The sequence below is a fragment of the Oryctolagus cuniculus genome, chromosome 7 (assembly GCF_051225735.1).
Source record: "Oryctolagus cuniculus isolate XC-2025 breed Fujian yellow rabbit chromosome 7, ASM5122573v1, whole genome shotgun sequence".
NCBI classification, from domain to species: Eukaryota; Metazoa; Chordata; class Mammalia; order Lagomorpha; family Leporidae; genus Oryctolagus; species Oryctolagus cuniculus.
This window is the reverse complement of record NC_142873.1, coordinates 108485371-108498778: the sequence shown is the minus strand read 5'-3', so window position 1 is coordinate 108498778 and position 13408 is coordinate 108485371. Positions and strand designations below refer to the sequence as shown.

The 13408-nt window shown below is 56.2% G+C and overlaps 1 protein-coding gene across 5 annotated transcripts in view; it reads right to left on the bottom strand.

The window, feature by feature from the left end:
* The window catches only part of JAK1 (Janus kinase 1), a 142203-nt gene that overhangs the window by 8134 nt on the left and 120661 nt on the right, over positions 1–13408 (bottom strand). For all 5 annotated transcript variants that reach the window (XM_051856411.3, XM_008265123.5, XM_070078352.2 and 2 more), the window contains 7 exons: positions 12237–12408; positions 7184–7290; positions 3680–3823; positions 3010–3097; positions 1926–2053; positions 1297–1432; positions 1063–1214 (listed from right to left, as the gene is read on the bottom strand). In XM_051856411.3, the coding sequence (XP_051712371.3) occupies positions 1063–1214; positions 1297–1432; positions 1926–2053; positions 3010–3097; positions 3680–3823; positions 7184–7290; positions 12237–12408 (927 nt within the window). The remainder of the gene's footprint in view (positions 1–1062; positions 1215–1296; positions 1433–1925; positions 2054–3009; positions 3098–3679; positions 3824–7183; positions 7291–12236; positions 12409–13408) is intronic.

The window sequence follows — 13408 nt, the reverse complement described above, 5'->3', positions numbered from 1 at the left end:
TTTATATATTTAAATATTCGAAAGGCTGAGTTAGAGAAAGATGGGGGTACCTTCCATCTGCTGTTTCACTCCCCAAATGGCCATAACCACCTGGGCTGAGCCAGGCCAAAGCCAGGAGCCTGGAACTCTGTCTGGGTCTCCTATGTGGGTGCAGGTGCCCAAGCACTTGGGCCATCTAACGCTGTTTTCCCAGGTGCATTAGCAGGGAGCTGGATGGGAAATGGAGCAGCTGGAACTTGAACCGGCGCTCCCACGGGATGCCAGCATCACAGGTGGCAGCTTACCCATTGCACCACACCAGCCCCTATTTTTACTGAGACTCCACTCTCCCCAAAAGTGAATCTGTGAGTTCAAGTCTCATCTGTTCTGCTTTCCAGCCAATGCACCCAGGAGAGTGCTGGGTAAAAAGCAGGGTGGCACTGCCCACCTCATACACAGGGCTCTTGGGTGACACTTGCAGACACCATTTTGACACTGGTGGGCACTTCGCCCTGAGTGCCCATGGGAGAAAGCCGTAGATAGTAATCAGCTCCATGACACGTTCCCCGTGGCCCATGCACTGAGGCTCAGACAAGCTGCACTTTTTTTTTTTTTTGGACAGAGTGGACAGTGAGAGAGAGAGACAGAGAGAAAGGTCTTCCTTTTGCCGTTGGTTCACCCTCCAATGACCGCCGCGGCTGGCGTGTTGCTGCCGGTGCACCACGCTGATCCGCAGGCAGGAGCCAGGTGCTTCTCCTGGTCTCCCATGGGGTGCAGGGCCCAAGCACTTGGGCCATCCTCCACTGCACTCCCGGGCCACAGCAGAGAGCTGGCCTGGAAGAGGGGCAACCGGGACAGAATCCGGCACCCCGACCGGGACTAGAACCCAGTGTGCCGGCGCCGCTAGGTGGAGGATTAGCCTATTGAGCCGCAGCGCTGGCCAAGCTGCACTTTCAAGGTCACACAGCCAGTGCACCTGCGAGGGAGACTCAAACCCAGCCCTACCTCGAACCCCAGTGTGAGCTTAGGGCCAGGGACATCGGAGAGCCCCGGCCCTGCTTGGCCCTGGGAAGAGCGGCTCACCTCGATGAGTGTCTTGTCTTTGAGGGGGATCTCGCCATTGTAGCAGATCTCCCAGAGCGTGGTTCCGAAGCTCCACTTGTCAGCAGCCACGCTCAGGTTCTTGGAGTCTTCCACACACTCGGGAGCAATCCACGGGATGCGTTCTATGCACTCTGGAGAAAGACGGCAGCGATTTTCAGAGCGGTTCCGGGGTGCCCATGGGGCGGGGTGGGGGCAGGGCCGGGGGCGCCCTACCCTGCCGGGACAGCACGGTGATGGGGATGCCGGGGTCGCTGAGCTTGATGAACGGCCCGCACTCGCTGTCGATGCCCTCGCGCGCTAGCAGTAGGTTCTTGGTGCACACATTCCCGTGGACCATGTCCTTGTCCTCCTGCAGAGTGAAAGGGGCTGGCTCAGCAGAGCCTCCCAGGCAGCCGTCTCCCCTCCCCCCCCACTCCCTGCCGCCTCTCCCAGCGACAGTGTGTGACGCGGGCACGTCCTCCACGCAGGGAAGCGGGCAGCAGTGGCGTGGACCTCCACAGGGCTCTGTGCCCACCAAACTGGCCAGAATCCGACCAGAATCACAAGACCTGTGAGCAGTGGGCCTGCGGGCACGCTCTGGCATGCTGGCGGTTCCACGCCCTCCCTCGCCCAGTTCTGCACCCATTCCCGCCCTTACCACGCAGCCCATGCTTAAGGCGGCCTCTGACGTGACAGCATTCCCAGATGAGCCCCAAGTGATTGCGTTCCATGCTCAATCACATAGCCCTGGCCCCAGCACCCGAGGCCATGACCCCCAGCCTGCATGCCAGCACCCCCTCCTGCCACCCCTACGAGAACTCTGGTTTCTGGTGGGGGCTGCCACGGACACCAGAGCATCTTACCAGGTAACTCAGGGCGCTGGCCAGCTGCTTGGCAACTTTGAACTTCCACGGCGTCGTGAGCAGGTCGCTTTTCCGGTGCATGAAGAGATCGAGGGGCCCTCCTTCCACAAACTCTTCCACCATGATATCTACAGGCACAAACACCCTGACATCTGGGAACTTCTGTCTGTCCGGGACAGTCCTGTCCCCTTACAAGGGCCCACTTCTGAGACAGTCCTCAGCTTCAAGGAATAAAACAGACCTTCGGCAGGTGCGTGTGGCAGAGTGCTTCGGAGTCGGACAGGCCTGGCTTCAACCCCACACTATTCTGGGTGACCGTGAGCAGCCAACAACCCCCCGGAGGCTCAGTCCCCTCTTCTGCACACAAAGAGGGAGCAACACCAACTTCCCGAGGGCTCTGGGGAAGCCTACGGGGCCCACTCAAGGCACGGAGGGCCTTGGAGAAGCACCTGGCACACAGGACATGGGGTCTGCGAGCACACGCCGCAGTGCAGAGGGCAGTGAGAGGTGGCCGCCAGCGCATGCACGCCTCGCTCCCAACGCGCGAGAGAGCCCACGTTACTGAGTTTCATGGAAAATAAACTGCAGTTAAAACAAAAAAACTCTCTTCCAATTTACATGCTGGGGACTCCAAGGCTGGGGCCACCCATCTCGGTGGCCAGCAGCTTCAGCCACTTCAGCTCCACAGGCCCACGCCCTCGGGCCTAGCACAGACAGGCCACACCCGCCAGCAGGTGACAGGCAGGCTGGTGTCCTCCATGGGCCAGCCCATGCCACTCCACGCTCATCCTCCCTGCACGCTGCCTGGCGTGCCTTCCCCTCTGACTCAGCCCATGGCCTCACCTCAGCCCCTCTGCTTCTTGAGTCTAAGCACAGGGGCCTGGAGTTGGCCAGAAGGAAGCACGGGAGAACCGAGTGCAAGTGAGTCTGTTTGCATCGCACAGCCTCTGCGAAACGAAGCTGGCGACCTGCTCAGCACCTCATGTCCTCCAGTGCTCAGAAAGGCAGGAGGCCTGGGCAACTTGCAGGTGGTCTCCACAGCACCCACGCTCCCAGCCAGGGCCCCTTAAAAGAATACACTCACTCTCCACGTCGCGGACACAGACACCATAGAGGTACACGATGTGCTTGTGGGAGACCTGTCTCATCATGCTGGCTGCCTCAAAGAAGGCCTGTGGGAGAAGGGGACAAGGATGGGTCACCAGTCAGCCTCGCTGCTGAGGGGAAAGCTGGCAAGTCCCAGGACAGCCGCTGTCAGTCCCCAGGCCCTGCCGACCGTGCAGCACCCCAAGACTGGGGCAATCAGCTTGCACACTCGTGCCTGCCTCTCCTCCCTCTGCCTTAAACTTTGGGAGAGGACCATGCTCGGCGCCTCTGCTCAAGGTCAGGCTGTGGGGTCCCGGGCAAGTCAGGCCACTCTTCTGGGTCTTGTTTCCAGACTGTGCAGCCCTGGGCAACACCAACTCCGAGGCCACTGAGCTGGAGCCTCAGGGCACTGCCACACCGCCTTTTGGGAAGACACGGGATCGGGGGAAACGGAGGGGCGGGCCAAGTGCAAGGAGCTGCTCAGCCCCCAGCATCTTCGGTCCTCCCTACTTTGCACCCATTAGCAGGCTGCAGATGGCATCAGAGGGGATTCTGACTCAAAGGCCAGCTTGAAAACTGCAAGGCCAAACAAGGGGCAAAGGCTGTGCCCCACTCACCAGGCCCTGCAAAGAGCAGTGGGGGGGCCGTGACGGGAGAAAGACACTTGCCAGAGAGATGTCCCTGTGGCTGGGGTCTAAGACTTTGAGGATCACTTTTATTCTCTTCTCTTCTGAAGTCCCTTCGTCATCCTTGTGATCTACCAGGGTCCCGGCGTAGATGTGGGTTCTGGTGCCTCTCCCCAGGTGCTCGCCCTGCGGGAGAAGCAGAGGTCAGGCAGCCAGGCCGCAATGGGAACACAGAATATCAACGGGAGGGGTGGAAGCTAAAGAGCTCCAACGGCTCCCCGCCCCAGTGCACGTGTAAGTTCAAGTTCAGCTCGTTGGGAGACAGTCCTCAGGATCTCGGGGCAGCTCCTCGCCTTCTACCCCCAGCAGCAGCCTGTGGCCGAAACACAATCCCGACCTGTCACAAACCCACCAACGGCACCCACTCCAGGCAGCTCCCGCTCGCTGGGGCAGGGGCACAGCGTGGGGCTGTAATGCTGCTTGCTGGCCGTTTACCGAGGGGGCAGTCCTTGACCATGCCCGCCTCTACCCACCTCCTGCACATGGGGCTGAGGAAGGTGCTTGCGCCAGGGCTGTTGTGGGAATCACCTAGGCAAATCGGCATAAAGGCTGCCGGTCCAAACCTGGGCAGCAGGGGGCCAGTGGCTCACTGTTTGTCCCCCTGGAACTGTCCAGTTGCCTTCTGTGTGCCCAGTGTGTGCATACACGCTGAGCTTCAGCAGTGCCTCCCCCAGCGATCTCTCAGGGAAGGAGAGGCGAAGCCAGAGGCAGAGACCTGGGATCCCTTGGTTTCCTCTCTCCGGGAGCAGCAGAAAGGCTGAGAGACAACTGTGCAAAGCCCTAGCACCTAATGATCTGTCTCTGAGGATGCCTCCAGTTCACGCCTCAACATTTCTGATTGTTCAAATGCCTCACCTTTACAAATAGAAATACACTTCATGAAACTCAGGTACTGTTGACATTAGCCCCACAACTTACAGCTAGAAAACTCACGATCTGTTATTCTATTTTTTTCTATTAAAGATTTATTTGTTTATTTGAAAGTTAGAGAGGAGAGGCAGAGAGAGAGAGAGAGAGAGAGAGAGATAGAGAGAGAGAGAGAGGTAGGTAGGTCTTCCATCCACTGGTTCACTCCCCAATTGGCTGCAATGGTCAGAGCTGTGCCAATCTGAAGCCAGGAGCCAGGAGCTTCTTCCAGGTCTCCCACGTGGGCGCAGGGGCCCAAGGACATGGGCCATCTTCCACTGCTTTCCCAGGCCATAGCAGAGAGCCGGACCGGAAGTGGAGCAGCTGGGATTAGAATCAGCGCCCATATGGGATGCCGGCACTTCAGCCCAGGGCATTAACCCGCTGACTAGCCCATGTTATTCTATTTTTCTAGGTTCCCCTTTAAATGCAGCAAATGCATTGCTTAGGGAACCAGCCTGGTCCCTCAAGGAACACACACAGTCATTAGCCAGGTGTACTGATCTGTACAAACACGGGGCCAGTGTTGCGGAGCAGTGGATAAGGCTACCTCTTGTGATGCTCGCATCCCAGGTTAAGCTGCCACTTGTGATGCCGGCATTCCAGGTGGGCACCAGTTCAAGTCCCAGCTGCTCCATTTCCCATCCAGCTCCCTGCTAATGGCTGGCAAAACCTCCCTCTGTAACTCTTTCAAATAAATACATACATTAAAAAACAAAAAATGTGGTGGCTGGCCTTGTGGCGCAGCGGGTTAACACCCTGGCCTGAAGCACTGGCATCCCATATGGGCACTGGTTCCGGTCCCGGCTGTTCCTCTTCTGATCCAGCTCTCTGCTGTGGCCTGGGAAAGAGTAGAGGATGGCCCAAGTTCTTGGGCCCCTGCACCCACGTGGGAGACCTGGAAGAAGCTCCTGGCTCCTGGCTTCGGATTGGCGCAGCTCCGGCCATTGCAGCCAACTAGGGAGTGAACCAGTGGAAGGAAGACCTCTCTCTCTCTCTGCCTCTCCGTAACTCTTTCAAATAAATAAAATAAATCTTTAAAAACATGTGCACATATACCCCTATTTGCCATCTGTCAAAGCACCATGGCCATCCATCCATCCGCCCTGTCTGCTCCATGCTGACAAAGTTCTGAAATTACTCATTAAAGCTCCAGCTGTCATGCATGTGCCTCATGGTTGTAGGAAGGGGTGTTCCCAGAACTTCCCATAAAAGCCATGAGCTTTCAGAATCATTGCTCTTCCCCAGAAGGGCAGCCAAGTCACGGCTCCAGGCTGGTAGGATTCCAAGGCAGCCCACAGGGACCCCCGCACTCCCTACACGTCCATTCCAGTCTCCTTTGATGCTCTTCCCTCAGCCTGCGCCCAGGTGCTTGCTGCTTGTTCTTTTGGGCGGTGCTCGGATGCCACTTCCTGTAGGGTGCCATCCTGTCCTCCCACGACCGGGACACATGACTAGCTGGGAGGCGCCCACACACTGCTGTGCTTTGCCAGCTTGGAATCTGTCCCCTGGTGACACAGTGCTGCCCTAGGCTCCTGGTCTGAGGTGGACTATGTGCTGAAGGCTGGGAGGACAGGGGTTGTGTGCTCAGAGACGCCGTGCAAAGAGAGGAGGAGGCCCGCATACAGCGTGAAATTCCAGACAATCCCGGAATAGAGGCTGGGAAGCTGTAGCTCTGATAATCTTGTTGATCTGTTTTGAAGTTCAGGACATACACTTCTGACACCACCAGAGGGAGAGGCAAAAATAAAGATAAGTCTTCAGTGAAGAAACTGATGGACAGTGAAGCAATGACAGCCATGGACTTCCAGTCCCTAAAATTCTGCCCAGTCATTTCAGGGATTCACTGAAACAAGCAAGCTAACAGAGACCCCGTGTCAGCACCCTCGCCCCGACTTCCTCACAGCAGGAGTGCACAATCCACCCTCCCACCCCCCGAGACTCCGGCCATGGCCTCTGCCTGTGCTCATTGGATTCCCCTCTCAAGGCTGCAGGCTGCTGTCTGCTTTGATGCCCCCACGGCCACATGTGGTTCCAAGAGGCTGGGGGACAGGTGTGGAACAGAAAGTGGGACAGATCTGCCCTGGGCCCCACACGCCTGGCCAAGTCCCAAGGGCAGCTACAGAGGACACCCTGGATCTGCATGAGGCTGCAGATTCGAGGCAAAATGTCTCCAAAGGCCAGGACACCAGCCTGAGCCCCCAGGAGGCTTCCACTTCTAAGGGGAGTTCTCTAGGCCTCTCTAGCTCTCTAGTTCTCCATGTCCTGCTGCCCTGTGTTCTTTGCTCCCCCAGCTGCAGGGTCAGCGCTCCCTCAGAGTAGAGAGGGTCTCAACACTAGGTACCTCCAAGCACTAACAAATTTACCTCCTTCCAGGGAAGAAGCACCTCGGGGGAGCATCTGCCAGGTCACGGAGGACAGAGGCGCGGGCTGAGCTGCTCGAACTGTGATGTCTCCTTCATCTTCTTCCTCCAGGACTTCCCCAAACCCTGACTCCATTCCCCCAGATGTCCAGGCTGCTCCCTCAAAGGCAGGCAGGCAGGCCCAACGCTGGACCCAAGACCTGCAGCAATGACTCACCTGCATGATATCTTTCTTGAGGATCCGGTCAAAACTCAGCTGGCTCATGGGATAGACAGGCTGCCACTCCTGGGCTTTCTTAGTAGCCACCAGCAGGTTAGAGATCTCTGTGGAAGAGACAAGAGCTGTCAGAGCAGAGGTGAAGGTCCAGGATCTCGGCCAGCCCATGTCTGGGGAGCCATGGGGCTTCCCGACCATGAATGTGTCCATTTATTAGTTCAGACATTCAACAAATAGAGCCTCGGGCAGAGCCCAAACCACTCACCCAGTCCAATGGCATGTACCAGGTGCCCAGCTGCTCTAAAGGACAGGACAGGGTGCTCCAAGGGCATCTGTCCTGGGGAGGGGCTGGGGAGGCTTTCTTAAGAAAACGCAGGTGGTAAATCGAAGAAGAGAAACCTGAGAAGTCAGGGACTATGGCCATCTTATTTCCTGGCACATGACACTCAGTGAGTACACGCTACATGTATGTACTACATGTACATGCTACATGTACGAATGAACAGGTGGGGCAGGATCTGAAACCCAAGAGCTGAGGAGGAAGAAGCCCTGGGCTACAGGCAATGGGAACCCTGCAAGGAGGGTGACAAACACGGGTTTTATACGCAGAGTACAGGAAAGGTGACCCTGAAAGAAGGTGCTGTCCAAGCCTCTCTCTGAGCCCAGGAGTGCCTTAACCAAGAGGCACCTAACAACACTCCCTGAGTGTGCAGGCTCTGAGTGGACCACCCCCAGATTCTGCCAATTCAAACAGCAAACTCAATACATTTTAAAATCTGCACAGGCAGCCTCCTGGGGATTGCTATCCCACAGAAATCGCCTTCTCACCACTTGCAGGGAGTGTTCAGGGAATCCCTGTTTTTTTTTTTGTTTTTTTTTTTTGTTTGTTTTTTTTTTTTTTGATAGGCAGAGTGGACAGTGAGAGAGAGAGACAGAGAGAGAAAGGTCTTCCTTTGCCGTTGGTTCACCCTCCAATGGCCGCCGCTGCAGCCGGCGCACCGCGCTGATCCAATGGCAGGAGCCAGGAGCCAGGTGCTTTTCCTGGTCTCCCATGGGGTGCAGGGCCCAAGCACCTGGGCCATCCTCCACTGCACTCCCTGGCCATAGCAGAGAGCTGGCCTGGAAGAGGGGCAACCGGGACAGAGTCCGGCGCCCCGACCGGGACTAGAACCCGGTATGCCGGCGCCGCAAGGTGGAGGATTAGCCTATTGAGCCACGGCGCCGGCAAGGAATCCCTGGTTTTCTTAACGAAGAAGAAATGCCAAGGAAATGACTGCTTTTTTTCCCTCTCTCCTGTACTACGAGAAGATAATGAGTTAAGGGCAAAAGGAAGATATCCAAGTCCTAATTCTTGTATTGTAACAGAAGCAGCCGCCCACAAGGCGAACTGTGAGAATCACCAGGCACAGTCCCCGGAGGTGACCGCCATTGAGGAACAGGTTCCCACACATGACCAGGGAGTTACACTCCCTCAGGGTCTCCAAGTCCTCACTGCCTCTTTAAGTTCACATTTCCTGGGGCCAGTGTTGTGGCACAGTGGGTTAAGATGTTACCCGTGATGGGCTGGCGCCACGGCTCATTAGGCTAATCCTCCGCCTGCGGCGCCAGCACCCGGGTTCTAGTCCTGGTTGGGGCGCCGGATTCTGTCCCGGTTGCCCCTCTTCCAGGCCAGCTCTCTGCTGTGGCCCGGGAGTGCAGTGGAGGATGGCCCAAGTGCTTGGGCCCTGCACCCCATGGGAGACCAGGAGAAGCACCTGGCTCCTGCCTTCGGATCAGCGCGGTGCACCGGCCGCGGCGGGCATTGGAGGGTGAACCAACGGCAAAGGAAGACCTTTCTCTCTGTCTCTCTCTCTCACTGTCCACTCTGCCTGTCAAAAAAAAAAAAAAAAAAAAAAAAAAAAAAAGATGTTACCCGTAATGGATGCTGTTTAAGTCTCAGCTGCTCTACTTCTGATCCAACTCCCTGCCAACGTGCCTGGGAAAGCTGTGGGAAAATGGCCCAAGCACTTCGGCCCCTGTACCCATGTGGGAAACCCCGAGGGAGTTCCAGGCTCCTGGCTTCAGCCTGGCCCAGCCCTAGCCAATGTGGCCATTTGGGGAATGAATCCCTCTTTGTAATTCTACCTTTCAAACAAATCCTTAAAAAAAAAAAGTGCACATTTTCTGTGTCCTCTGTGCCAGTTGCTTTTCTGAGAGCACTCCACATGTTAACTCCTTCGCCCTCCTGTCTCCTGTAAGAGCCACACAGTATCCTAACCCCCCACACGCACACAGATCAGGAACCAGAGTGTCCAAGGTCAGGCAGTCAGTAAGCCCCAAGTCAGGTTTGCAATGAAGCCAGAGGTGGCGCTGGCCCCTCTCCACCCCGCAACACAGCTACAAATCTGAGCACCAGAAACTGGGTTCAGGGAGAGGGTCCCCTGGAACCACGTCCCGGACACTGCTTGTCCAGAGGCGACTCCTCCACGCTGCTCTTCTGGCTCCGCCCTGCTCCCTGGGGGACATCAGATTCCAACAGGCAGCTCAGGGCGGCCAGGGGAGAAAGGCTTCCGAGGCCCACCTGACAGGTGCCCAGAGCAAACGCTTCTGCTGGCAGACCTCGCACTTATTAGGGAGATTAGAGAAGACGGGAAGGGCCACGTGTGCACCGATCATTTGCATGGGCGCTTCAGGAAATAACACAAGGGCCAAAGATGCGAGCGGGAAGCCACCTAGCCCCCTCCAGCCCGTTTCCTCACTGTCAAGCATGGAGCAATAGCTGTGCCCGCACCACCTTACACGTGGGGCCGGTGAGAAGATGCACCGTACCCGGGAGCTGCTGTCACCAGGAGCAGTCATTAGCCTGTGGCACCACCACGGTCCCAGCTTCTACAGTGGGCCGCAGGAGTCCTCCAGGCCGGAGGCGAACAGGCCACGTCTGGGCCTTCTCGTGCTCCTCAGTGCGGCCCCCCCAGACGTGGGGACGGCGTGGGCTGGCTCAGTGATCACACCCGTGCTGAGAGCTCCCTGCTTTCCCAGCCTGCTTTTCGCTTCTTCTGTGGGGAGTTTCTTGGCTGCATTTTCCAGTGACAATAGGGTGCCCGGCAATCAGAACCCTGAGGCGTGAGGACAGAGGAGCTGCGGAACCCAAAAGCACGGGTCAGGTCCCAGTTTGGTGATTTCCCTGCTTCTGTAATTCGTAGGGGGCAGGAGGAGAGCAGGACCTATGCATGACAGCCTTGCAAACGGACTTCCTCCACCTGCCCGCCACCAGGCCTTCCTGTTCTTTGGCCGGGGTGGGGAGGGGGGAAATCATTGAATGTGGAGCCAGACAACGTGAGCTGAAAGCCCCACTTGGGCATAACAGTCTGGGCTGTTCCGAGGAGGAAGGCTCTGAGCAGTGCCGGGCAAACTGTGTGCCCCACTCCCACGCAGCGGCCGTCTGATTCCTCACTGTGACTGCACCAGCCGTGTGGCCCCGGGCACATCAGCTTTCCCGAGCCTCACACTCCTCACAACCGCTCCCGACGACTGTGTGAGTGAAAGAAACGAAACGCGCCTGTGACCTGCTGGGCCCTGATGCGGTCGCTGCCTCTGTCACTTGACGGATACCACTGGCTGCCGATTCTGGGCTGGGCTCTGTGCCTGCCGTGGATCAGGGGCGGCAGTGGGCCCCAGAGCCGTCCTACAAGTGCACAAGCAGGTGCAAAAGGCACGAGAGGGGTTCGATTCCATCCCCCTGCTCCTCCTGCACAGCCCTCAGCTCCCAGGTCTGGGCTAGGAGGGGAGGCACCTGGGGCAGGGGCCCTGACGTCCTACCAAGGATCCACCTGGCGGTCTCGAACCTCCTCCTTCCTGCAGATGCTATTGTCCCCCTCCTTGTCCTTACCCAGGGACCACTAATGCGCAGGAAAGAACCCACCACTCTCAAGGGCTGGCAGGAGAGAACGCTGGCTGGGCTGGGCTAGGCGGCCTTGAGGCTGAGTGGCACATGTGTTTTTCTTTGTGGAACATCTTTGAGCACAAAAACAAAGACTGCAGTTGCTCCCGAGGCTGGCAGGAAACCCTATCTGATCAACGAGAACGCAGGTTCTTCCTCTTGCACCAAGCTCAGTAATGGGCCCCTTGCTGAGAGAGGGAAATAATTAACCCTCAGGGACCCGAGCCCCTCGCTGTCTGATACCAACAGCTCGGTCTGCTTGATGCAGACACTGTGGACACAACCTCTGAGTCACAGGGCCTGCAGGGCTGCATGGAGAAGAGACTGGAGCTGAGATGGACAGTGCAGTGTGCCGGAGGTTGCCGGTCAGAGAAGAGCATTTCCAGCAGAGCTGAGAGGAACGCGGCTATGACAGAGACCCCTCAGTGCATCAGCTGACACATACAGGGACCGCAGGAGCAATGCTGCCACCCCTTCCTGGAGGCCTGAGCGCTCCGTGGGAAGCATCTGACACCTGCAGGGCAGCACCCTGAGGTACGGGAGGTGAGGCAACCTTTTCCTCACTGTCCAACTCACTCGGTTCCAGGTCTGCCTCCTCCACACAGCCCTCCGTGCCCTGTGACTCAGTGGTTGTAGCCATCCCCTTCTTTTTGACCTCGGGGTATAAATTATGTGCTGATTTAAATCCTTATCACACACTGCAGTGGGCTCATCTGTAACACTCCCGCATCAGACTAGAAAGAGAACAGGGTGTGGGTCTTAGGCATTTCTGATTGTTTATATCTGACAAAGTTCTTGGCCTACTGAACATATGCTAGAGACAGTTTTCAAATAAATAATGACGGGGACACTTAAGACACTTTATCTTAAAGAGACAAAAAGTGTCTGCTCTAGTCTGGAACGTGCCTCTCTCAGCAGGCTGAGATGCTGAGAAAGGAGTATGTCTCTGCTACAGAAAACGCTCACACTCAGGGATGGAATCTGACACAGGGGACACAATCCTAGCAAAGCTACTGAAAAACACCTGGGAACTGTGGGAGGGAGTAACCTTAACCCAACCAGCATCCTGCGGTCCATCTGGGTCCTGCAGCATCACTGAGGGTTCAGGGCCTGGCTCTACCCCCAGATACAAACCTCTGGGCTTGGGCTGGCAGCAGCGTTTCAGCACGAAGCTGATGTTGTCTGTGCGCAGGATCTGCTTCTTGAGGTGGCTCATGAGTTCTCCCAGGCTGGGGAAGCTGCGGTCTGAGCCGTGCAGGCTGTAGCAGCCCTTCCGCACCTCGATCTGAAAGTTCTTGAACTGTCTCTGCCACCCAGCACATGTCATTCAGGAAAGAAAACCAGACGAGACTTGTTTAAAACAGGGTCAGGCAAATGCACAGCAGACTGTGTAACGCGTAACGTCAGGAGGGGCAGGGGGAAGGGTGCGCAGAAGCTCTGTATTCCCAATAGATCTGAAATTCTTCACCAAGACTTTATACTGATAAACAACCCAACCAACAAATCACTCAACGATTCAAAGGAGCGCAGGGGACTGGCACTGTGGTGTAATGGGTTAAGCTGCCACTTGTAGTGCTGGTATCCGGTTCAAGTCACGGCTGCTCTGCTTCCGATCCAGCTCCCTGCTAATGCACCTGGGAAAGCAGTGGAGGATGGCCCAAGTGCTGATTCCTGGCTCCTGACTTCAGCCTGTCCCAGCCCTGACTGCTGTGGCCATTTGAGGAGTCAATCAGTGGACAGAAGATCTCTCTCTCTCTGTCTAACTCAGCCTTTCAAATAAATAAAATAAATCTTAAAAAAAGAAGAAGAAGAAGAAGAGGAGGAGCCCAGGAGAAGGCACTGAGAACAGCCATTTCTCCAGAAGTGTCACCTGGCTTTTGACCTAGAAGATGAGATTAAGTTTGTGGAAATATCAACTTTCACAGGCTGCTGCTATAATTATATGGTATGGCACATTCTTAAATACTCAGCACTTACAAATGCTCGTAACTGTCACACACGAAACAGTAACTACAGTAAAATTCATCCAGGAACTCCCTCAAGCACACGGGAGCTGGTGGGTGGCTATCAGTCCAGCCACAGGTTTCAAGGTGCATAGAAAGGAAGTATAAGCAGTTTTCCTTCACATGCTCTTTTTGTACAAAGGAAATGATTTTAGTGGTTAAGACTGAGGGCCAGAGAGACCTACTTACAGTGTAAACTAGGACACAATAGTTGAAACCTCAATGGCTCAGTCCTTCCTCTGTACAATGGGCTAATAACACCCACCTCAGGGCCACTGTCAGCCCTAAGCAGGAACGTGCAGG